The sequence below is a fragment of the Chanodichthys erythropterus genome, chromosome 14 (genome assembly GCF_024489055.1).
Source record: "Chanodichthys erythropterus isolate Z2021 chromosome 14, ASM2448905v1, whole genome shotgun sequence".
Taxonomy (NCBI): Eukaryota; Metazoa; Chordata; class Actinopteri; order Cypriniformes; family Xenocyprididae; genus Chanodichthys; species Chanodichthys erythropterus.
Genome location: NC_090234.1, coordinates 44,885,755 through 44,912,969, shown reverse-complemented (window position 1 = coordinate 44,912,969; position 27,215 = coordinate 44,885,755). Strand labels below are relative to the sequence as shown.

General features: G+C 39.3%; 1 protein-coding gene across 5 annotated transcripts in view; it reads left to right on the top strand.

The window, feature by feature from the left end:
- Window positions 1-27,215, top strand: part of LOC137035761 (NLR family CARD domain-containing protein 3-like) — a 96,756-nt gene that overhangs the window by 29,973 nt on the left and 39,568 nt on the right. For all 5 annotated transcript variants that reach the window (XM_067409383.1, XM_067409380.1, XM_067409382.1 and 2 more), the window contains 4 exons: window positions 10,765-10,819; window positions 11,143-11,338; window positions 11,429-13,244; window positions 13,573-13,743. In XM_067409383.1, coding sequence (XP_067265484.1) covers window positions 10,765-10,819; window positions 11,143-11,338; window positions 11,429-13,244; window positions 13,573-13,743 — 2,238 coding nt within the window. The remainder of the gene's footprint in view (window positions 1-10,764; window positions 10,820-11,142; window positions 11,339-11,428; window positions 13,245-13,572; window positions 13,744-27,215) is intronic.

Sequence of the window (27,215 nt, the reverse complement as noted above, 5' to 3'; positions counted from 1 at the left end):
CACTGACTGGAGTGGACTCACTAACTGAAGCGGGCTCTGGAGCGGACTCACTGACTGGAGCGGACTCACTGACTGGAGCGGACTCACTGACTGGAGCGGGCTCTGGAGTGGACTCACTGGCTGGAGCGGGCTCTGGAGTGGACTCACTGGCTGGAGCGAACTCACTGACTGGAGCGGGCTCTGGAATGGACTCACTGACTGGAGCGGATCCTGGAGTGGGCTCGCTGGCTGGAGCCTTCCTCCTCCTCTTCCTCCTCCTCCGTGTGGGAAGCGAAGATTCAGCGCCCACCTCCTCAGTGACCTCAGGAACGGATTCACGAGCTGGAGTGGACTCTGGCTGAGCATGGCTTGCCCATTGACTTCTGTGGGAGAGATAGCTGACAAAGCCCCAGAAATCCAGGATCTGGAGCCCCTGTAACTCCCACTGAGGAAGAGGGTCATCAAGGCATCCATTGAATATTTATTTCTGTGCCTCATCGTTATAGCGCAGCCCTCTTGCCATTGTCCAGAAAAACTGGGCAAAACACCCTATCTCTCTCCCCTCCTGTCGCAGAGCCAGCACCGCCTGAACAAGAGCCATCCGCTCCCTCACCGTGGCTGGAGGAGTGATCCAAATCCCCATCCTGCTGGATCCTAAAATGATGGTTTCTTCTGTCACGGCACACACAAAGACAAACAGGGTAGGTCCAAATGCAGGTATTTATTGGGGAAATCCAGAAACGTAATCCATGAGCCAGTCAATAGTCAAAAATCCAGGGAGACAGTCCAAACAAAACAATGACAGGAACAAAACACAAAGAAAACCAAAACAGAGACTCGGGAACATCAATGAAGAAACCATGACAAAAGCAGAGACAACCAGGTATAAATAGACAAACACTAATTGAACAAACACAAAACAGCTGGGTGCAATGACAATGAGATAATGAGTCCAGGGAAGTGAGTTATGGGTAATGTAGTCCAAGGGGTGAAAACAAGAGTCCAGGATGGAGTGCCCTCTAGTTGTTGACTAGGGCACTCTCACTAGTGATCATGACACACGCATCATGTTAGTTTTCTTTATTTTACAAAAAGCACAACATTTTGTTACTCTGAGTGTACACAAATAAAAGAAGATATTCCACAGATTAAAATGGTGTATAACTCTTAATTGTATGTGCAACATTGACGGAGTATTTTGAGTCTCTTTCACACTGGTTAGAAAAAAAAAGCGCGGTGATCACGCTGACATGACCGCCGACCCGAGAGTGTTAACCTAGAGCGTAAAGTGGGTCAGCAGAAACAAATGCTTTCATTGATGGACAATAATGGACATGTCAATTGCTGTTGATTTTTATTCTAAATTGTACACTGCTGAAAGTCCAGATGGATTTTGTAGAAGTAAACTGTTAAAAAATGTACCTGTTTTATCTGAAGAACAAAAAAATTTGAGACTGATATTTCCTTTGAGGAAGTCTCTTTAGCTGTGATGGGTCTATCTTCAGGCCGTAGTCTGTCAACGTGCTTGTTACGTCCTTTTGCTCTGTGTGTATTTGTTTTTCCCTCTCTCTGCTTTTCCCTGTTACTTTCACTTTCTTAAACACCGCTCATTGGTTCAGCCACCTGTCACTCATCATCCGCTGATATCGTCCGCCCATCCTTTCACTAATTGCAAAAGACTATCGCAAATAAAAGCGCACGCCAGGCCACCAACAAACCCCCATGTTGTTCATTGTTTCGTTAGAGTTATTTTGCGGCCATTTGCTTGAATCTTTGTATCCCCTTTTGTTCATGTTGCCTGTTTTGTGTGTACTTTCGCCTTCGTTCGACATAATCGTTTCTTTTCCTTTTATGTAACATCTGTCAGAGATATTTGTTACCAGGCCAGGAAGAAGCAGACAGGTAAGAACATCACGTGACATACATCACAACACAGAGCTGTCTTTGTATAGTACATTAGGTTAGGGGCGAGTGCCACCCCATGTACTTTTGGATTTTGGCTAGGCAGCGTAGGTTAGTTAGGACATCTCGGACGCTGAAGACTTTTCTTTTCCACGTTTTTCTTTGGTAGTTAGTCTTAGGGGATATTTATAAGTTAGACTGGTTTGGTTTTGTTATTTTCTTTTCTTTGGAATCGCTCCTCCCTGTCTCTTGTACATTTGTTCTGTCATTGCTCCCAAAAAAGGATGATTTAACACCTGTCGCTATTTTGTGCACAGATTACAAAAAGGTTTTAGCAAATAGATTAAAGTGTTTTGCATGAAATTATAGATAAAGATCAGTCTTTATTAAAAATTGGTTAATTATAGATGATCTTAATTTAATTAGGGATGTTTATGATTTTGCCTATTGTAAAGATCTTAATATGGGCCTTTTATCTTTAGATCAAGAAAAAGCTTTCGATAGGGTTGATCATGTTTTTCTGTTTGACACCTTTAATGCTTTTGGTTTTGGGAAAAAAAAATATTTCTATGATCAAGCTTCTATATACTAAAGCAACATGTATGATTAAATTGGGTGGTGGGTTAAGTATCCCTATAAATGTAAGGAGAGGTATCAGACAAGGTTCTCCAATTTCAGGACAATTATATAGTATTGCAATTGAACCGATGCTGTGTAAATTGAGAAAGGAATTTACAGGTTTACAGGTTAGTTACATGTTATATCATCAGCATATGCAGATAATTTCACAATCATAATTAGAGAGCAAAGTGATATTCAGGTACTCACAGAGGCTTTAGAGTGTTATGGTAAAGCCTCATCAGCTGTAGTTAATTGGAGTAAAAGTGATGCTTTATGGTGTGGAAGAGTTTCTAAAGGTCCAATGCTTCCTGGAGGGTCACAGTTGGGGAAGATAGGTGTGACGAGCAGGGCGGGCGAGAGCCGTGAGGGAACGGCGCGAGGCCGGTGACGCGAGTGATAATGAGCGTCACCTGCGAGGCGTGCCGGCCTCGAGTCTCTCACGGAGGAGCTCCGGAGGCATAAAAGGAGGAGCGACTACAATGAAGGACGAGAGAGGACCAGGCCTGGACTTTATTTTATGTTTTGTTATGTTTGGGTGGCCGGCAGACGTCCGCGAGGGTCTGCCGGCATTACTTTCGTTTTGTTTGTTTATTTTATATTAAAGTTTGGTTGAATGTTCGCCGGTTCCCGCCTCCTTCTTCCCATATCTACTAACCTCGTTACATTGGTGCCGAAACCCGGGAGGAAGGAGGGACATGCTGTCGGAGAGCCCTCGCTGCTGAGGGGGATCGCGGTGCTGCGGAGTTCGGGCAGCGCGGAAGTGAAGACCGCGAAAGGCTGCCCGAGGCGGTGGTGCTGGAGCCAAGTGAAAGGTGGGACGGAGACCCGGATGCCGTGCTCCTGGGACGAGGTGGGGTGGCTGCCGTCCAGGAGGGAGCGGAGGAGTCGCCGCCGTCCGCCGTGGGCCGGAGCCTGCTGCCGTCCGCCATGAAGGGGAGGAGCAGGGGACGGGGGACTCGCTGCCGGCTGCCCTCAGCCGGAGGAGCCATCGCCGGCCGCCAGGAGGCGGTCGAGGATCGGGCCGTCCACCAAGCGTCCAGTGCCATCGCATGTGGCACCGCGAGGAAGAGCCTCTTGGCAGGCTGAGGACCGAGCGGCAGTGTGTCGGGGAACCGGACCAAGAATTTTTTTTTCTTTTTCCTCTCTCCCCTCTCTCGTCCTGTCGCTCCCCTTGCTTCCGTCTCCTTTCTCTCGTCTCGTCTGTCCTTACCCCCAGGTGCTGCGGCCGCCGAGACAGGCCCCGGGGGGGAGTAGAGCGCAGTCTCGGAGGTACCCCCCGGCCTGCGAGGGGCGTTGGGGGTATGTGACGAGCAGGGCGGGCAAGAGCCGTGAGGGAACGGCGCGAGGCCGGTGACGCGAGTGATAATGAGCGTCACCTGCGAGGCGTGCCGGCCTCGAGTCTCTCACGGAGGAGCTCCGGAGGCATAAAAGGAGGAGCGACTACAATGAAGGACGAGAGAGGACCAGGCCTGGACTTTATTTTATGTTTTGTTATGTTTGGGTGGCCGGCAGACGTCCGCGAGGGTCTGCCGGCATTACTTTCGTTTTGTTTGTTTATTTTATATTAAAGTTTGGTTGAATGTTCGCCGGTTCCCGCCTCCTTCTTCCCATATCTACTAACCTCGTTACAATAGGTTTTAAATATTTAGGGTTTTTTATAGGGACAGAAGAGTATAGGCATAAAAACTGCGAGGGCCTTGTGGAGAAAGTGTGTGCTCGGTTGTCTTGCTGGAACTGGTTGCTACCCCAGCTGTCCTATGGGGAGGGTTCTGGTATGTAATAACCTGGTTGCTTCTTCCCTATGGCACAAAATGACGATACTAGAACCTCCTGAAGATCTGGTGAGAGAAATACAGCAGTGGCTAGCAGATTTCTTCTGGCCTATACAGCATTGGTTGAAAGCTGCTGTGCTATGTTTACCTAGACAAGAAGGAGGACAGGGGCTGATTGATATCAAATTCGAGACTAAAGGCTTTTAGGATCCAGACAGCAAAGAGACTTCTTTATGAAATGGATGTGAGCTGGGCTGAAGTTGCATGTGCCCTCCTGAGAAGAGCAGGAAACATGGGATTAGACCATCACTTGTTCTTGATGAATCTTATTAAACTGGATTTGTCTGGATTGATTTTTACAGATCCCTTTATAAATCATGGACACTTTAAGTTCTTACGAGATGAAAGTGACACTCAGTACTTATGGCTGAATGAAGAGCCACTTTTCTTTAATTCAGCTCTGGATGTGGATGCTCTTAAATCAGATACTCTCAGAAAAGCCATGTGGGCTGCAAATATCATAAAGATTGGACATTTACGAGTCAACAAAGAATGGATTACCCCTTAGAATTTAGCTTCAAAATTGACAATTAAATCTATCACATTGGCAAAAAATGTGTTGATGAAGATAATTGAGAAACTGTCTCAGGATTACAGTTTGGCAACAGAAAATTTTGATAAAGAGACTAACAGTAATTTTCCACACCTGTTCTGTTTTGATATAAGTGAAAGAAGGCTGTTTGCTATCTTTTAAGACTCCTCAGCCGAGCTTTTTTGGCAATGCCGAGAAGAAAGCCATCTACATTATGTATGTGAAGTCATGGCATCTTAAAGCACTGGAGACTGTCTGTGAGTGCAAATGGCAGGAGTTTTTTGGGCCAGGTGCCTCCCCTAAAGGCAGTTGGAGGTCCTTGTACAAAGCACCTATTGAGAAGAGGTCTGGAGACCTGCAGTGGAGAATAGTACATGGGATTATAGCCACAAATAGGCACAGAGCACACCTTTATCCACAGGTATGAGAGGGCTGTACTTTCTGTAGGGAACAAAAAAACAGTATTTCATTTGTTTTTAAAATGTAAGAGGCTTCGACCAGTGTTGTGTATTTTAGAAGAGTGGTCTAAGAAATTAGGGGAAGTTTTCACACCAGAATTTTTTATTTATGGTCCCAAATATACTAGAAGTAGGGAAAAGTGCATGTACTAATTAATTTATTTTTGGACAAGCTAAATTGGCTATATGGCTATCAAGAAAACATCATTTGAATGGTGTTAGGTTAACTGATGTTGTGTTTATTTTAAAAGGGCTATTAAAATCCCGTATTAAAATTGTTTACATATCATAAACTGGTTAATGATATAGAGATGTTTAAAAGTAAATGGGCTGTAAATCAGTGTATTTGTGATATTGTTTGTGATGACTGTTTGCAATTGTACATCTAATTGTGTATCTTAAGTGTTACATTGCTTTTTCAGAGAAAAAAAAAAACTAAGATTGTAATTTAATTTTTAATAAATGTACTTTTAGGCCTCTCTCTCAAACACCCACACACGTTCTATAGAAACTGATTAACCATTAAGATCAGTTAAATAATTAAATAATATACATATGTATTAAACTGAATGAAAAGAGATGAAAATCTAAAGTTTGATTAGTAATAGCATTAGCAAAGGCAGTTACTGTGAATGAAACATCTATACAGTATAGATGAAACACTTATTTTGTGTAGTGAAAACGATACTTTGTTATTTTGTGTATTGTACTAAGAAAATTGAAAATATGAAAGAAATTGAAAATATGAAATGTTTGAAAAAAATGCTCTTTTGATGATCTTTTGTGTTGTCAAGAGTTTTGAAAATTTACACCTTTTACTTGTGAAAATAGTACCAAAGCGAATAAAAAAAACTGTACCATCCTTGTTGTGACATTTGGTTCACAATGCAGGGTTTACCAGGACCACGCACACACACTTTGAAAATTGTGGTCATCATCTAAGATAAATTGCTTATAATTCATCACATTTGATGATTAAATTGCAAATCATTTCTATAGAAATTATGCCTATAGAATCAATATCTATAGAAATCTATCCATTACAGTTTTTTACAGACGCCAGGACACATTTCTCAATACTTAGGTCACTTTTGCAAAACTCTTCACACAGTGAGCACAACAGAAGTCTATGTGGGCTAAACTGAGGATCAATTATCATTGCTTTGGCACAAAATGCATTCAATGACTACATCTCTCAAATTTCATTAATTCTTTTCTCACTCAGACACAACAACTGCCAAAACTCTTTGTACGTACAGTCCAATTTGCACATGCTTACATACTGTTTTCAAAACTGTTAAACTTATGTTCAAAACAATAACATAATACAAAACTGAATAAGACAGCAATTTGCTACATTTCTACAGTAATATTGTAATGAAATATATGCTGAATCTAAAAAAATCAAATACTATCAAAGCAATTAGATGAAACTGAACACCTACACAAGCATTAGTCTTTCAATTTCATTACCATCAACTCAAAAGGGGAAACTTAGGAATAATTTTGTCCTGCAATGTAAACATGGACCATGTAACATAAACTGCAGTGAATTATAAGCAGTAGAGAGTGTCATTCTTGTTTTGCTAAGAAATTTTAAAAATGAAAACATTGTATATTGCTAACTGATGTTAGTGTTTTTAGGTCGATGTTTTATAAGTGACAAAGCGTGTTTGCTGGGTGAAAACCTTTGCTAGTGTTCTGGAAGAATGAGTTGATTTGAGACATGTATGAAGGGTTTTGGTAGATTTAGTGCATTTTGAATATGAAATTAACTGCTGTGCCAAGATGAAAGTTGGTTAGGAGAACTGTGTGAAGAGTTCTGAAAAAGTGACCTAAGTATTGAGAAATGTGTCCTAGCGATTGTAAAAAAACTGTAAGCTCAGTTGGATTAAATAATAGACAAATGTATTCAACTGAATGAAAAGAGATGAAAATGAAAAGTTTGATAGTAATAGCATTATGGATGGCAGTTACTGTGAATGAAACATTTATTTCATGTAGTGAAAAGGATACTTTCTGATTTTGTGTATTGTACTAACACAATTGAAAATATGCTAAAATGTTTGAAAAAAGTGCACTTTTGATGAAATATTAGTATTAAGAGTTTAGAACTAAACATTTTACCAGTTGCTTGTGAAAATTGCACCAAAGCAATTAAAACAACTGTAAAGCAGATATTCCTCATGAAGGAACAATATTAAAAATGCCCATTAGGGCATAATTTTATGAATTTATATTTTTTTTATAATCTGTATGTAAATGTTTGTACCCCACAGGGTACGTCACCAGTTTAGGGGGTATAAATTAGCTGAAAACAAAATGCTTGTTTGGCAATGCGTATTACAACATTATAGATTTTTAAAACATTCTCTCATAACTTAAAGCAAACATTCTTTGTAAAATTCTGTGGAACAGTAAGAATAACGCCTATTTATAAATATATTAGCATACTTTTTTCATATGCAAATTTCTAGGGTCTATAATTTCGCCAAAACTTTGCTGAAAAAACCTGTCGTACACAATCTACTTCATGCCTTCTGTCCTCTGATTAGTAGTTCATAATTTTTTTTCAAGTAACCTTTTTTTTACTCATGAATCTTTGATAATTTTAGTAAAGTAATTGTTAGAGAAAAATCAAATTTCTGTCAAATTTCAAATAATCAAATTTCTGGAAGGAAGCAACTTGACTTGACTTGATTATTCATGCCTCATTTTTAATGTAAAAAAAAATATATATATATTTACATTTTCATGTTAATGTAAATATAAAATATGACACAACAGGCTTTTGAGGAACATTTATTTATCCACATCTCAATTATCATTGATTTGCATATATCTATCTGTCCCAGTGTGAGAAGATAGAATATACAGTTTGTGCAGTATAAAAATCATTGTCTATGCTGAGAGTGCCCACAGAGATAGCGAACCAGGTGTTTGTGTGTATGATACTCAAAGAAAAAAAAATATTTTTTGTATATAATAAATTTGTATATAAATATATATGCATGTTTTTGTTGTTGTTGTTGTTGTTGAGCATCATATTTATACATCAGGCTTTTATATAGCTTATTATATGCAGTTTTTTGCAAATCAATAATAAGTGAGAAATGGACAAATAAATGTGCCCCAAAAGCCTGTTGTGTCATATTTGACATTTACATTTAATGTGAAAAGTAGTTTATTAGTAATGTAAAGAGTCGTTTTTAACTTTAAAAGATGGCGTATGAATTTGAATAATCAAATTGCTTCAGTACAGTAATTATTTGTGTGGCGGGGGGGCATGGTTCAGCGAAAGCTGCAGCGGGAGAGAGAGGCAGAAGACGATTGGTTAATGAGTGGGTTAAATGTAAATGATGAACACCTGTTTCTTGTTTCAGTAATTGGCGTGGAGAGAGTATATAATGCCAGGAGAAACAGGAGTCAGCGAGAGAGAGAAGGACTGCTGACCGGTGGACTTTGTCATTCACGACCTGCCATGGAGTGAAAGTTTTGTTGTGCTATGATTTGAGTTATTGTGCTGATGCACCTGCTTTTGTGTTTGTATTTGAAATTTACAATAAATACCACCGTCAGCAGTCAGACGACCCTTGTCTTCTTCCTTCCTTCATACGAACTTTATCACACTGGTGCCGGAACCCGGGAAGGAAGAAGAGAGCCGCCGCCATGCAATCGTCCTCCACTGCACCATTTGCGGAGGTCATCACATCCCTCGCGGCCCTACATCATGAACAACATCAGGCCCTGCTGGACTTAAGGACTGATCAGGAGTGGCGTTTCAAAGCCATCCTGCAAGTCCCGTACAGAACCTCCTGGTCTTCAGCGACCTCAAAAGGGACATCATCCAGCGGGTCGGCCGGAGCCCGGAACAGCATCGTCAGCGCTTCCGTTCCTTGGAGTTGGGCGAGTCCGGCCGGCCCTTCGTGATGGCCCAACAGCTCCGGGACTCCTGCCGCAAATGGTTGCTGGCTGAGGGAAGCGACGTGGAGCAAATCATCGATCGTGTGGTGCTGGAGCAATTCATCACTCGGCTACCCAGCAAGACCGCCGAGTGGGTCCAGTGCCACCGTCCCTCGTCGCTGGACTCGGCCATACATCTTGCGGAGGACCATATGGTGTCGTGCCCAGGGTCGGCGAACACTTACCATCTGCTTCTCTCTCTCCTCCTTCCCCCTCCCTTTCTTTCTCTCGACCTGTCCCTCTACCTAGGTCCCGTCCGCCTGGCCCGCCTCGAGTCCCGCCCCGGGGGCGGGGCGGGAATAACCAGGGTCACTATCCAAGTCCGAGAGTCCCTCCCAGGGGGCGGGGCTGACCCAGGCCGGGACGGACCCCACTCCTGTTTCTCCTGGCATTATATACTCTCTCTACGCCAATTACTGAAACAAGAAACGGGTGTTCATCATTTACATTTAACCCACTCATTAACCGATCGTCTTCTGCCTCTCTCTCCCGCTGCAGCTTTCGCTGAACCACGCCCCCCCTGCCACAATTTGTCTTTATAACACTTTATAAGTATAAACTATCAATCTGAGTACAGAGGGCATGAAGGAGATTGTGTACAAATGGGTTTTGTTCATATTGATAATTTTTTTTACCATAGAATTTTAAGTATGATACAGTAGACAAATATATTAATAAATAGGCATTATACTTATTGTTCAACAGAATTTTACGAGGATTGCTTGCTTTAAGTTATGAAAGAATAAATGTTTTAAAAATCTAAATTGCCAATTTGCATTATCAAACAAGCATTATTTTATCAATTTATACTGCCAAAGGGGTGATGTATACTGGAGATACAAATATTAAAATAAACAAAAGTCTTTTTTTAAAGAAATCATGAACATTTATTATTTATTCCTAATTAGATGGAAAATAACAATAAATAAATTTTCTGATTTCTCTTTGCCCTTTTTAGGGCTAGTTTGAAATTTATCTGTGTTGCATTAACTTAATGAGTTTTCAATATAAATGTATTCGGAAATATTGTTTATCAGAATGTTACAAATAATGTTTATTATAAGTTATTAGAGGATAAAATGTTTTGAAATTGTTTAAATGTTGTAAAAGGCATTGCCAAACAATAATTCTGTTTTCAGTCAATTTATACCACTAAACTGGGAATTTATCCTGTGGGATACAAACATTAAAATCAAAATTTAAGTCATATTTTTAAAGTCATTATTTTTAGTATTAAAAAGTGTTCTATCAAACGTTACCTACCTTTTGACTCTCCTGTAGTTTTAAGGTTATGAGTCTTTACTTTCGGGTACTTTTTGTGTATCTTTTTTATTTAGAAAAAAAAAAAAAAAACTCTAAAATGCCTTCAGGGCTTAAGGGGCTAAACAAATCCTACACTTTAACTGTGTGAACTTAAACAGATATTGTTTTCTTTTTCTCTTTGTTGAAGAAATGTTTTTATTTTATTTGCTAACAGGTTTCAACATGAGAGCCACAAGAATTTCACAGACAATCTCCTGTTTATCTTCCAGGTAAGAAAACACATTTAAATAAATGTTTATATTAATAACAAACAAATAAATTTACTAAACAACGTTTCTTGCTAAAATACTTGGTAGAATTATTTTGACCATTGACATTTCATTTTAAGAACCCATAAAATAACCAAAATGTAAGAAAAATGTGTTTGTGTACTTTTTGTATGTTAAAAAATGACAGCTAATTAACATGTTTGTCTTCTAACTGGTTTCTTTACAAATAGTTTTTAATTATTGAAAAAATAATTGTAACCAAATATGGATGTGTATTTTGTTAAATTTTGTTGTTCTGTTGTTTTTTGTTGGTTTGTTTGTAGGCTCTTGAGGGTAAAATAATAACATTTCTGAAGAATGAAATGAAAAAATTTAAGAACATTTTGCAAAAAGAGAAAACTCAATACTTTGTGAAGGACTTTAATGAGAATAGATGCAGTATCAAATCAGCAGCTCTTGATCTCACACTACACTACCTAAGAGAGATGAAACAAGATGAAGCTGCTGATACTCTAGAAGGTAAGAGACTCATGACCATCTGTCATATTGTCACTTATAAATGTAGAAGAGCAAATTAAGACTAAAACTGTTTGTTGTTCCTGTGTTTAGATGAGCTGTTCTTCAATCATCGGCTAAAATCTAACCTGAAGAAGAAGTATCAATGTGTGTTTGAAGGAATTGCGAAGCAAGGTGACTCCACACTTCTGAATAACATCTACACAGATCTCTATATCACTCAGGGTGGCAGTGAACCGGTCAATACTGAACATGAGATCAGACAGATTGAAGTTGCTTCCAGGCGTCAAGAATCACAAGAGATACCAGTTGAATGCAAAAATTTGTTTGAAGCACCTGAACAAGACAAAAAGATCAGAACTGTACTGACAAAAGGAGTTGCTGGCATTGGAAAATCCGTCTCTGTGCAAAAGTTTGTTCTGGATTGGGCTGAAGGAAAAGAAAATCAAGATATCAGCTTCATATTTCCTCTTCCATTCAGAGAGATGAACTTAAAGGAGAAAGAAAAACAAAGTTTGATGAGTCTTATATTTCGATGTTTCCCAGAGACAAAAGGACTGAACCTTACAAGAAGAAATCAATTCAAAGTCCTGTTCATCCTCGATGGATTGGACGAATGTCGCCTTCCACTGAAGTTTGATGATAATGAGATATGGCGTGATGTATCATCACCAACCTCTCTGGATATTATCCTAACAAACCTCATCAAAGGAAATCTGCTTCCTTCTGCTCTCATCTGGATCACCACCAGACCAGCAGCTGCCAGTAAGGTTCCTCCAGACTGTATTGACCAGCTGACAGAGATACGAGGATTCAATGATGTGCAAAAGGAGGAGTACTTCAGAAAAAGATTCACAGATGAGAAAATGGCCAGTGAAATCACTGATCATGTTAAACAATCAAAGAGTCTCTTTATTATGTGCCATATCCCAGTCTTCTGCTGGATTTCAGCCACTGTTCTCCAGAACATTTTAGAGGGAAAAAGAAATAATTGTCTTAAAAAAGCTGATGAGACACTACAGGAATCAAATACTGAAGACACTCCCAAGACTTTGACAGAAATGTACACACACTTTCTCCGCTTTCAGATCCAGCAGAGCAGACGAAAGTATGATGGAGAATACACACCAGATGTTTCCTGGGACAAAAATGCCATCCTTTCACTGGGGAAACTGGCATTTCATCAGCTGGAAAAAAACAACATTATCTTCTATGACACAGATCTGAAAGCCTGTGGTATAGATGTCTATAAAGCATCAGTGTATTCAGGCATGTGTACGCAGATCTTTAAGGAGGAAAGAGGGCTTATTCTTGGTACCATGTACTGCTTTGTTCACTTGAGCATTCAAGAATTTATTGCAGCCCTTTATGCACATCTGTTTCTAGACATCAACAAGAAAAGTGTGTTTGTTCATGAGTCTACAGAACAGGAAAACAAAAATGAAGCCATGATTGATTTGCTCAAGTCTGCAGTGGACAAGGCGCTCGAATGTGACAATGGACAGCTGGACCTTTTCCTTCGCTTCCTCCTCGGTCTGTCGCTCCAGTCCAATCGGCGACTCTTACGAGGTTTGTTGACACAGCAAGACGGCAATGACCAAAGCAAAAAGGAAATAGTTCAATACATCAAGCAGAAACTTGAAGATAATCTGTCTCCAGAGAGATCCATCAATCTGTTCTACTGTCTGTATGAACTAAATGATCAAACACTGGTAAAAGAGATTCAGACTCACCTTAGCAAAGGCAGTCTCTCATCTGCTGACCTTTCACCTGCCCAGTGGTCTGCTTTAGCCTTTGTGTTGTTGACATCAGAGGAAGAGCTGGAGGAGTTTGAGCTTCAGAAATTCAAGAAATCAGATGAGTGTCTCATTAGATTATCGGCAGTCATCAAAACCTCCAAAAGAGCTCTGTAAGTCATTTAATACATTTTGCATTTATCTCCATTGCCCTATAGTGATTCTCAATCATACATTATACCTTTATAATTTTAGCAATATGTGAACTTCAGTTAGCAAAGGACGAATCACAATATTCATTTTTGCTTTATCTAGCAAATTTGTCAAAAATACTAATAAAAAGAAAATACTAGTTAAATAGTAGTGTCAGTGTAGCTCACACTCCTCACTATATATTTGCTGTTCATGTAAAAATAATAGAAATATGTTTAATATTTGTATACAGAAAATTAATTGTATGTGTTGCATCTAATTCTGCAATGTGATTTATTTCCTGTGTAGTTTAAATGATTGTAACTTAACAGACAGAAGCTGTTCAGCTCTGGCTACAGTTCTTGGATCAGATACCATTCTGAAAGAGCTGAACATGAACAATAATAATCTGCAGGATTCAGGAGTGAAGCTGCTCTGTACTGGACTGAAGAGTGTAAAGTGTAAATTGGAGATTCTGAGGTAAGTGGTTTGATAACAGACAAAAAAAATAACTACCAAAATTAAAGGTGTGAAATATATATATATATAAGAATGTGTTATTTGGATGTAACTACACTCTAAGGCCACATACACAGACTGTAACTGAATATTGCCATGTCGATGTCTTGAGGCCAGGACTATTATCAGACATGTGAAGTTTGGGGCAGATTGGACATTGTATGCCTGAGTTACAACAGCTTCCGGTTTCGTGGCGTTAATTGCATACATTAGCACTTAGCCAAGTGTTGCATGATTTAACATGTTTCTAGTATGTTTGGTACTTCGTGGCATATTGAAATGTGTTTCTGGAAGTGAATTACAGTGTAAAGCAGGGGTCTCAAACTCAAATTGGCGGGGGGCCGTTTCTGTGATTGACACCTCATAGGAGGGCCATATTAACATTCAAGCACAAGAAAGCACAACATTTCCGAAAAATTTACTTTTCTTTGCATTATTTCTCATTTACTTTCATTAGGCCTACTAAAATATTTTTATACCTATACTATAAATATTTTATTTACCATACTAAATGTAAACAGCGGTGTCTCTCTCATTGTTACAGAGTGTAATATATTTATATAATACTATTACTAATATAATTCTATTAATTGCAATAGTCTGGTGCAACTTCTCACATCCAACAAGGTGCATGGAATAAAACAATTAGTAATTTAGGAACAAAACCAGCAACACTTGTGGGGTGGAGGGGTCAGAAATAAACAAAAAACTGGAGCTAAATATATCAACTTTATTTTGCCAAAAAATAAAAATCTCTCGTTACATACATTATTAGTTTTTAACATTTAGTATTTTCCCTTACTTAATGTTAGCTTAAATAACATTAAAATCTTGCACTGAACAACACTGTACAGAACAAATACAATCACTGAATACATTTGTACACTCTTCTGTTTCTTGATAGACACCTGGCAGTGCTTGCGCTCACACAGCTGAGACACATTTGTCCAAGATGCCGTTTGAGCATCGGTTTGAGACCACTGGTGTAAAGCATACAATTTCCTGTTGCCAGCAGGTGGCACTATGACTAACTGAATATTGGCATATAGATCAGGACTCTTATTGCACGTGTAGTTTGGGGCAGATCGGACATGAGTTACAACAGCTTCCTCTTTCATGGCGAAACATCAGACTTTGTCAGGCTGCCACAGACACGCTCTTCAAAGAAAACTCAAGATCTTTGCAATTTAACATCACTATGGCCTTAAAATTAGACTGACTATATATGATGTGGTTCTGGTTAAATCTCCACAAGGAGTTAATCACAGTGTAAACATCATTTCCATGCTTGGAAAGGCTGCTTTGCAAAACATGCAGTGTTGCCATGTAAACTTTATTAAGGCCTGAGCACCGATGGTTTGAGGACCCTATTGTAATTGCTCAGTCAATTCTTCTTCTCTGAAATGAATCACATTTGAGGGCCTAAACATGTTTGAAAACTCATGAAACTTTGTACACACATCAGAAGTGGTGAAAATTTACATCTGATATGGTTTCAGAATTAGGTGTGTCAAAATGGCTTGATAGCGGCACCTAGAAAATTTCAATTAAGCGCCTTTCACGCTAAATTTCACGTTTGTCTTAGCGCCACCTGCTGGCAACGGGATAAGCTGTTATTCACTCCCAAAAACACATTTCAATATGCCACAAAGTACCAAACATGCTAGAAATGCGTTAAATCATGCAACACTTGGCTAAGTGCTAATGTATGCAATTAACACCATGAAACAGGAAGTTGTTGTAACTCAGGCATAGAATATCCTATCTGCTCCAAACTTCATGTTTGATAATAGTCCTGGCATGAAGACATCTTCATGGCAATATTCAGTTACAGTCAAAGCACCACCTGTTGGCAGCAGGAAGTGTGGCACTTTGAAATGACTTTGCCATAATTCTCCCATATTTACTTGCTTAAATGCATGTCACCCACTCTTTACAGTTTTCTAAAGGCCAACATGTGGTGGTGAGCCTGGGTGCAAGGGCCCTTTCATCGCTGCTTGCAGCTTTTATTCAGGGTTGTTGTTTAAGCTTGGCTCATAAAGCAATTGACTTTATGATGTAATTAAACTGGGTCACAGTATTTTGGTCTTATTTTCAGCATAAAGCATTTGGATTTATTTCTGTTTATTGTGGATTTGTTCTTGTTCGTCAATAAGTCAAGGCTCGTACTACTTTTCCTGTGATTTTTTTGAAAATGGACAACAACAATTGACATTATCATTTAGTAAGGTCTGCATGTTGTACATGGAAAAACTCAGCCAGTAATCTCGATCTTCATCAGAGCGAAACTCTAAAATGTTCTCTTTAGCTTCATTAAGAAAATGAAGGCTTTAGCTTCATTAAGAACAAGCTAAAAGAAGTCAAATTGGAAATTGCAAACAACACAGCGTCGATCCGTTTTGAAATGGAAAACATGAAGGCCACTATCAAGGAAAAGAACGATGATTTTTAAGGAGGGATGCCGAGATGTAATAAAAGCATTGCAGGGGTTCCTGAGGAGACCGGTTCGAGCTTTACCATGGCAGTCTCAAAGCTGCTGAAGGAAGTTTTAAAATTTTGAGAGAGACATCCTGATCGACCATTCACACAGAGGCCTGACGGAAAGCCCCGGGTATTTGTTGCTTGTCCCTGGGTAATTGTAACACTTTCCAAGAAGGTTCATTAGTTAACATTAGTTAACTGCATTACTTAACATGAACTAATAATGAACTGCACTTACTCAGCATTTATTTATTTACTTCGTCCTTGAACCCCTATTGTAATTTCTCAGATTTTTATTATATTTCTTCTTCCCTAAAACTGATTGGGCAGCTCAAACCGTAAGGCAGAGAGACTTGAAATTTTGTCAGATGATAGTAGTCTTGCTTGCTACTCAGATACCCGGACTCGTCCAGATCGCCCAATAGGTGGTGTAGTGCCTGCACAGGATCAGATTAGCAAGTCAACTATAAATTTCAATAAAGTTTTGTTTGTAAATCTCAGATTGGCTCCGGTCTGGCTGATATTAACAGGCCACACGACACATTTTATGGCCGTGTCAATGGACCACTGGCATCCACGAATTTCTCCCTTGTGACTTCAAACAATCGCGATCAACTCAAATCAAATTATGCCAAGCCATGTGGCCACATTCCAGACATCGTCAAACTCCAATACACATACACGCGCACACAGAAGAACATACCAGGACTCTCTTTAACAGGGTTCCCACTATGAAAAATGTCCTGGAAAATCTTGTTGTTGTCCTTGAAAATTATTTTTGGGTTTTTCTTTAGCCGAAAACAAAGAGTTTATCACTGGCCCAAAACAATCACCATTAGTTGCAGAAAGTGTGATGTTCAGGAATAGTGAGTTTTGAGAGTAGTATTTTCAATGATTATGTCTTGTGTTACCACTTGCAGCAGTTAACGAATGTTATTAACTGCTCAAATGCATGCAGCGAATGGTAACTAATTCAGTAACTTGCTAACTACAGTGCGTGCATAATTATGCAAGTTGATTTTCAAATCATTTTTTTTTTTTTCAAACATATTTTACCACTTCCAAACCAATCAATCTTATTAACTACTATTAATTTTGTATTTAATAATTTATAAAGTGATATATAATTGTTCATGAAGGCTGGAAATGAAAGTTCCTTATATTCAGGTGTGCATAATTATTAGGTACATTTCTTTTACAGATAAAATGAGTCAAAAAAATATTTAACTCAGACTGAAAAGTCAAAAATTATTAAATGCCCATGAGAAGGATGCAATACTAATGCAATACTAGAAATTGCAAAGTTAAGGCATGACCAATGGACAGCAAAACACTCATTGGGTCAGCAGGGTCAGACAAAAACAGGTGGAAAAGAAAAGACACATGTTAACTGCAAAATAATTAAGAATTAAGGTGAATAATTAAGTGTGACACCATCAGGAACCCTTTAGTCTCCAGCAGCACCATTTTCCAGTACCGCAACCTACCTGGAATCTCCAGAAGTGCAAGGTGTCAGGATCTCAGAGACTTAGGTTAGGTAAAGAATCCTACAAAAACGACCCCCACTTAAGAATCGCATACTGAATTGTGTAAAATACATGAATTTTTTTTTTTTTTTTTGGCTTTATAGACAGACAGATTGAGAGTGACTCTTGAAGGACCAACACCACATCCTCTTGTACCACTGTTTGAAAAATGTATCTTCCAAAATCTGGCTGTAAGGTGTGGAGGTTTCCTGTTTCCTTTGTTCAAGTTTCCCGCCACTCATCAGTTTCCATGAACACTCATTAATCATCACAGCTGTTGGTCATTATGCTCATCACCATTGTGTATTTGAGTTCCTCACTTCCTCTCCCTCATGATCCAGTATTGTTTGTGCATGTCACACTGTTTCGTGTTGTTTGCTCGTTCTATGGATTACCTGCATTTGAGTTATTTAATAAACCTTGTTTTATTTGATCCTTTTGACACTTCATCATCTTTGGACTAAACGTGACTTTTACAAAGTCTTGATTTAAGTCTTGCCATCTTCTAGAATAGGTTTTCATGGTTGAATATTAAAAAAAAGTATTATTTTTCACATAATTATCATTATTGCAGCATCTTCCCAGTCTGTCAGTAACACTTTTTGTAGTTTTCTGTGTCTATCTCCTTCCGAGGCTCTGATTGGTCAGCTGGACCAGTGTGTTTTGATTGGTCAAGCGCTTCGATTGTGTTTGGAACATGTCACACCCCTTTACCATAACTGCTAGATTCAACACACAGAGATTGTATATTATAGGGAGATGAGAGTGTCTGTATTTCTTACCATTGGAGAAAGCGTAATGGCTAACTTAATCACGCACAGCACTTCTTAGCCTATCGTGTAATGGCCTCTGGTCTCCTTCCCTGTGTAACGCTACAGCCGGAGCATGAGCATTACGTTTTTTTGGCTAAAGGTTGTAGGCTTGCCTTAAGCCGAGTTCAGACTGCACGATTTTCAAAGTAGTCAGGTCACTGTTCCTTTCACGCTGCATGACTATCTTGGCCAGCATTCAGTCGCTGCTGTGTTCAAACTGCACGATGGATCGGCGACAGAAGGTTTCACACTGCATGACTTTACAATAGGAAGAATCGCCGACAACTCTGTTTGGCACACAACCTACGTTTCACAACCAAACACAAGCGAGATGTGACAAGGAAACAACGCGATATCACGCATGCAAGACCGGAGTTATTATTATTGTTATTAAAAACAGTAGCCCGCAAGAAGCTTGCAATACGAATTGCCTGTGCGCTGATTTGCAGCGAAAACAAGAAAAGAAGAATATGAAGGAGGAAATGGTTGGGAGACTGTGGATTGTGTGTTCTGCAACAAGAGTTGGAGGTAAATACATAACTTTTCAATGTGCTGCTGTTGCGGATGGTCAAGCAAATGTTTGTGTTTTGTTTCCGTTTGATAGAATTGTAATATTTATGTAAATGAAGCCATGCTTGCTGATGTTGTGGTCTATAACTGCTCCCCAAACTCCCCGCTGCTCTGTATCTTGCTCTCTCATTGGCTGTCGGTCATTGCTGATGTAGTTTTCAGTCAGAACACTTTTCACACAGCAGGATTTTGAATCGCCGACAGGTCCAGATATTCTCTCAGATCGCGTCTTTGCTCATTCACACTGCGTGATTGTCACACACGTGAACGAGCACCGATTTGCCTGTGATTTCGGGCATTTTTCGGCGATTTCTCAACCTGTCGGCGAGCCAAAATCGGGGCTAAAATCGTGCAGTCTGAACTCGGCATTAAAGGGATAGTTCACCCAAAAATGAAAATTTGATGTTTATCTGCTTACCCCCAGTGCATCCAAGATGTAGGTGACTTTTTTTCTTCAGTCGAACGCAAATTATGATTTTTAACTGCAACCGCTGCCCTCTGTCAGTCAAATAATAGCAGTGGATGGGAACTTCAACTGTAACAGTAAATAAAACTTGCTTAGACAAATCAAAATTAAAACCTGCGGCTCGTGACGACACATTAATGTCCTAAGAGACGAAACGATCGGTTTGTGCAAGAAACCGAACATCATTTATATAATTTTTACCTCTAATACACCACTATGTCCAACTTCGTTCAGCTTCCTGTTAGTGAGGTCAAAAAACGCATTCTGTTGACGGAAGTGATGTCTCGCCCATATACTTCAATGAGCGCGAGACATCACTTCCGTTGTCAGAGCGCGATCCGACCTCACTAGCCGGAAGCTGAACGAAGTTGGACATAGTGGTGTATTAGAGGTAAAAAATTATATAAATACCGATCGTTTCGTGTCTTAGGACATCAATGTGTCGTCACGAGCCGCAGGTTTTAATTTTGATTTGTCTATGGAAGTTTTTTCGACTCTTATTGTTCAAGTTCCCAATCACTCCTATTATTTGACTGACAGACGGCAGCGGTTGCAGTTGCAGTTAAAAATCATAATTTGCGTTCGACTGAAGAAAAAAAGTCATCTACATCTTGGATGCCCTGGGGGTAAGCGGATAAACATCAAATTTTCATTTTTGGGTGAACTATCCCTTTAAGGTAAGCAAAGCATTCAGGTTAGTATGCATTAACAAGACCGTGTGACTGAGTGACCGTGAGTGCCTTTTATGGTGCTGTTGATTGGACTGGTGATGAGTGACAGGTGTGTGTGATCATTACTCTGGCGAGGGAGGTTGACATGATTGTCAAGCTCAATTAGCTTGTCAATGTTTTGACAAGATGGCGCCGTGTGTGGCACGCCGTCTGCTGCTCTCCTTGTCCTCCGTAGTTTTATATGTGTCTCTTTTAACCACGAGCTGTGAAATGGTGTTGGTTTACGATCGCCAAACACTGATGGACATTCGAGCGGCTGTTGAAAATGCCAGGTGTGACATTTGTTTATCACAAACTTCTCTGCCTACTCGTTCATATCTCCCTGTATACCATTGCTGGCGCTTGGCTGACCTACCTTGGAAAAGGAAGCGTCGGAGGAAACGTGGAAAGCGGAGCGGAGTGGCTGTTCGGCTGAGATCCTTTGCATGGACGTCGTCTCCGTTGTCCGATAGGCCTGGTTTTGCCTCTGAACGCGGCGCTTGCTGGAATCGGCTTGATGCTTCGCATCGATGGCTTCGACCTATTGTACCCAGTGCTCTCTCCATCATATCTTCACGCCGCCCTTCTCCCCGTGTTCGCCCCCGTGGTGTGAACACCTTTAATCTTCGACCGTTGTGTCAAACAAAGCAGCTTCAGGGAGATTCGCCGCTGTATAAGATGGCTTTGATCAACGCGCGCTCTCTGGTAAACAAAACTTTTTTATTAAATGACTTTTTTACTTCACATGCCTTGGACATGCTATGCATTACGGAAACCTGGATTAAACCTGGAGACTTGAGTCCTTTCACTGAGCTGGTGCCACAGGGCTGTAAATTTTATAACTCCCCTCGGTTATCCGGTCGTGGTAGGGGATTGGCAACAGTGTTTAAAGACTCTCTCCTCTGTCGTTGTTTGTCAACTTGGACTCGTAGTACTTTTGAAGTTCAGTTGTTTCTGCTCTCCTTGGATAACCCAGTGTTTTTTGCAATTATATATCGGCCACCGCATGTACACAAGAATTTTCTCGATGAATTCGCTGAATTTTTGGGGGAAATTGTCACTAATCATGATAGAATCTTGATTTTAGGGGATTTTAACATTCACGTCTGCTGTGACTCCAAGCCACTTTCTAAAGACTTTCTTAACCTACTTGACAATTTTGACTTTGAGCAATGGGTGTCTGGACCAACTCATGTTCAAGGACACACTTTGGACTTGAGTTTATCCCGTGGTGTTACAGTATTGGACATTAGTATCAATAACGCAGGCTTGTCTGATCATATGCCTATATTGTTCTCTATGCCTTTGGACGGGAATACTCAAAGACATTCTCCACTTCCACGCTGGATTCGTATCATCACTGACCGTTCAAGCGATGAATTTTCCTCAATGTATTTACATCATCATATTAATTCCTCTACATGTCACTTGGATGCTGATGAACATCTAAGTCTGTTCAATGCTACCTGTTCTAATATATTAAATTCTGTTGCACCATTAAAGATGAAAAAACATAAGCACAATTCAATTCCTTGGCAAAATGACTTTACCCGCTCTCTCAGACAGACCTGTCGAAGGGCTGAACGTAAATGGAAAAATGACAAACTACAAGTGTCATACGAAATTTTAAGGGACTCTCTTTCTGCCTATCAGCGAGCTGCTAAGGCTGCGAAGTGTAGTTATCTCTCTGAGTTAATTTTAAAAAATAGTCATAAACCAAATATCCTTTTTTCCACTATTGAATCTGTTCTTCATCCAAATATTAATGTTTCCCGAGACATCTGTCTCTCTCTGTGAAGATTTTGCAAGACATTTTAATGACAAGATTTCTCAAATTACATCTTTGTTGCCTCTGTCATCGTATAAATTGCCTGATATTCCTATCTCCCCTTCCACTTGGTCTGTCTTTGAGCCTGTAAATCTAAATACTCTGTTTGAGATGACATCTTCTCTGAAACCTACTACATGCCCCCAGGATGTAATTCCTGTACGTTTCCTTGGACAAATTATTGAGACCGTTGGCCCTGACTTATTGTCTATTATAAATAAATGTCTCTCTACTGGCACTGTACCTGGCGACTTTAAACTTGCCACGGTGCGGCCTCATCTTAAAAAACCTAATTTGGATCCCGCATTACCGGCCAACTTTCGTCCTATTTCAAACTTGTCTTTTTTTTCTAAAATTTTAGAGAAAGTTGTTCTAAATCAACTTCAATCTTACTTGACTATAAATTCAATTTCTGAAAAATTCCAGTCTGGTTTTAAATCCTGTCACAGTACCGAGTCAGCTCTTTTACGAGTTTTAAATGATATCATGGTGATTACTGACTCTGGGCAGTCTACGGCTTTGGTTCTGTTAGACCTCAGTTCTGCCTTTGATTTAGTTGACCATAATACACTTTTATCACGTCTTGAAACATGTGTTGGTCTTCGGGGCACGGTGTTGCAGTGGTTTCATTCTTACCGTACTAATAGGAGATATGTTGTCAGCATTGGAAACCAATCTTCATCTGAAATACATTTAAAGTCTGGTGTCCCCCAGGGTTCGATTCTTGGTCCAGTACTGTTTTCCCTGTATATGCTTCCTCTAGGATCTATTTTTAATAAGTATGGGGTTTCTTTTCACCTGTATGCTGATGAGACACAACTTTATATCCCATTGAGGCGTGATAATAAACAGGCTTTAAAGCCTATCTTAGACTGTTTGAATGAACTAAAGCTTTGGCTTTCAAGTAATTTTTTAAGCCTCAATGAGAGTAAGACTGAATTTATTTTGTTTGGCTCAAATGACCATTGTGTACATGACTTTGATTCTGAACTTCTTACTCCTTACAGCACTACATGTGTAAGAAATTTAGGTGTCTGGTTTGATAATAATCTTAAATTTGATAAACGGATAAGTGCTGTCGTTAAGTCCTGTTTTTATCATCTTCGTCTTCTGACAAAGGTGAAGCCATTTTTGTCTCTAAAGAAGCTTGAAATGGTTATGCATGCTTTTATAACATCTCGATTAGATTACTGCAACTCTTTGTATATTGGTGCTCCTCAATCATGTGTTTCACGTCTACAGTTGGTCTAGAATGCAGCGGCTCGGCTTCTTTGTGGGAAGCGTAAACATGAGTCTATTACACCAGTCTTGATTTCATTGCATTGGCTGCCAGTCAAATATAGAATTGATTTTAAAATTTTATTGTTTGTCTATAAATCTCTTCACAATCAGGCTCCACAGTACCTATCGGATTTGCTACACCCGTACACTCAACCAAGAGCACTCAGATCAGCTGATTCTGGATTATTGCGAGTTCCCAGGGCACGTCTCAAAAACAGAGGTGATCGTGCTTTTTCTGTTATCGGCCCCAAGTTGTGGAATAGTCTCCCAATTCAAATTCGAGCTGCTACCACTCTGTCTATTTTTAAGTCTACTCTTAAAACTTATTATTTCTCCTTGTCATTCAACATCCCCTGATTTGCTGTGCAATGATCGTATATTTTAATACACCTCATCCATTTTACATTGTTTGTTCTACAAATTGTCTTATTGTTTGTAACCCTGTTGACTGTTCTTTTTTGCATACTCTGTGCAGCACTTTGGTCGACTTCGGTTGTTTTAAATGTGCTATATAAATAAACATTGTATTGTATTGTATTGTATTGGCTGGGTGCAGAGCCTGGCGTGTCTGTGACATCTCCAAAGTGACTTACAAATGAGAATAGTAGAAGCAATCAAATCAACAGGAGTACAACAGTACGTAAGTACTGTGTCAAGTCACAGTTCCATCAGTAAAGTGCTCGTAGCAAGGTTTATTTGTTTTGTTTTTGTTTTTTAAATACACAAATAGATAGAAAAAGAGAATAGAAATCGAAAAAAGAAAAGTAAGATAAAAAGTAAGTGCTACTATTACTGGGTCAAGTGTTGACGAAAAAGATATGTCTTTAGCAGTTTTTTGAAGATGGCTGAAAGACTCAGACTCCAGACATGACTGGTAGGTCATTCCACCAGCCAGGAACAGACCTGGAGAAGGCCCGTGAGAGTGATTTTGTGCCCCTTTGGGATGGCACCACAAGGCATAGTTCACTTGCAGAGCGCAAGCTTCTGGAGGGCGCATAAGTCTGAAGTAGTGAGTTTAGGTATAGTGGCAAACATCAGAGCCTTGAATTGGATGCAAGCAGCTATTGGCAGCAAATGCAAACTGATGAAGAGAGGTGTGACATGCACTCTCTTCGGTTCGTTAAAGACCAGTTTTACTGCAGCATTCTGGATCGGTTGTAGAGGCTTGACAGTGCATGCTGGAAGGCCAGCCAAGAGAGCACTACAATAGTCCAGTCTGGATAGAAGAAGAGCTTGGAAAAGAATTTGAGTGGAATGTTCCGATAGGAAGGATCTTATCTTCCTAAGGTTGTACAAGGAAAGTCTGCAGGATGGGGCCATTGTAGCGATATGATCTGTGAAGCTTAAACAATCATCACCACACCAAGGTTCCTGGCTCTCCTGGAAGGAGTTATGGTTATTATATGCGAGTGTATGACTGTATCTCTGTCTTTGTCTTTTTCACCCATTCATGTTTAGTCTTAAATGAATCCTTTAAGGATGCTTTAATTAACTATGAATGTTCTGTTACGATACCATGCATTAGTCTATTTCTAAGGTCTTTTGGAGTAAAAGTTATCTATTCTGAAACCATCATAAATTATGCAAATTGAGAAAGAGTTCTCCCTCTCCTAGTCAAGCACATGGTGTGTGTTGCTTCTCCATGTGCAACACACATACTTCAGGCCAATAAAACTAAGGCTGGTCTTCTCAGGGGATTGGGACAGACCCCAAAGTTTTAAACAAATATTTGTTTAATATAACAAATAATTGTGTCTGATTTGTTTCAGTCATTACAGTTGGCACACATATGTATGGACACTCTCTGAGGACACCCAAAAAAACTATGTTTTTCCTTACTGTATTGACTGTATTGAAAAATAGTATTTTCCATCTATGCAAAAGTGTTTATATGCTTGCTAAATAAAATATAATACATTTTTATGTGCTTAAAGGCCTTAAAGTGCTTGAACCCCAGTAAATGCTGCTTGTTAATCTTTGTTAATGATAAGTTCAACATTTACTAATACATTATTAAAATCTTAAAACACTAGTCAATGCCCTGTGAACTAATATGAACAATGAACAACTGTATTTTCATTAACTAACGTTAACGAAGATTAGTAAATACAGTAACAAATGTATTGTTCATGATTAGTTCATGTTAGTTAATACATTAACTGATGTTTAACTAATTAACCTTATTGTAAAGTGTTACCAACTTAACTATTACCAAGACTGCGCTAAAGTTCTCTGCGGAGCCAGAGTACAAGGTCCACTTCAATATAAAGGCGAGCTATCTTTCCAGACTACACTTCGAATGTGGCCAGAGCACTGGCTGCTTTCAACGATTTCAGGAATCTGCTCTGTATGGAGTACGAGAAATGACTTAAGTATAAATTAATAAATAAATTAATAAATACATAAATGTAGAATGAAATAAATGTAGAAATACAGTACATGAAGACATAAATATAGAAATACATAAATGAATAAATAAATGCTGAAATAAATAAATGCAGATATGCATAAATGAATGAATACATAATTAATTTTGTCAAAAGTGTCATTTTTAATTGTGCTATTTTTGTACCATTTGTGTTATACTACATTTTTTCTACATTTATTTATTTCTGTATTTTCAATAAGATGTCTTTTCTAACAATTTGGGAAACAGTGAATGCATATCTGAGGGGCAGATCATTTCATATGTTTCAATGCAAAGGAAAGCCATTGCCGAACATCTTAGGCAGCTGATGGATGATATTTTGAAATTAGATATTAGATACAGCCACTCACCATCCGATTATATCAAATAGCGTCTGATGCTTAAGACTGAGTTTGATCTCCTCTCGAAACATCAAGCAGAAAACCTTTTTGCACATCAGTTGCGTCAGAAGACATAAATATATCTTGGAGATTAGTGATGAACAAAAACATGCAAATCATATGGAGATAAACTCATGTTTTCATCGATATTACGATGCCCTTTACACTTCAGAGCCATGCAATGATAAATCTGCCCTAGACAAATTTTTTCATAGTTTGTATATTCCCAAGTTGGACCCAGATCTAACCTAGAGAAAGACATTTCGGTAGAAGAGATCAATTAGAAGGATGCAATGTGGCAAATAACCAGGGCCAAATGGCTTCCCGTCTGAGTTCTTTAAAAAGTTTCAGACACACTTGCCCCTCTGCTTCTCACTGTATTCAAAGAATCTTTGTCCTCAAATTCTTTCCCCCCAACTGTGCGTGAAGCACCTATTTCTCTTATTCTGAAGAAAGCTAAGAGTCACTCTCAGTGCAGCTCCTATTGTCCAATTTCCCTCCTAAACTCAGATGTCAATATTCTTGTGAAACTGCAAGCCGACATCTTGAGACGTTTGTTCCTCCCATTATTTTGTCAGATCAGACTGGTTTCATAAAAAATTGTAATTATTTAAATTTAAATATTATTTACAGTCCCTCCCTACCTGACATACCAGAGATTTTGATATCGCTTGATACTGAAAAAGCCTTCGATCAGGTGGAGTGGGACTACCTCTTCTGCACTCTAGGAAGATTTATAGATTTGGCTCTAATTTTGACCCATCTCCTTTTATTGCTGTATTTGGCATTACAGCCCTGAAAATGCAGTAGCATTATAAGTAGCTATAATTGTAAAATGTTGGCCTTTTCCACACTACTTGCCAGAAGATTAATATTAAGTGGAAAGACCCTCTCCCCCCCACCCACTTTTTTCAATAGATTGAGGACATGCAGTTTCTTAAACTACAAAAA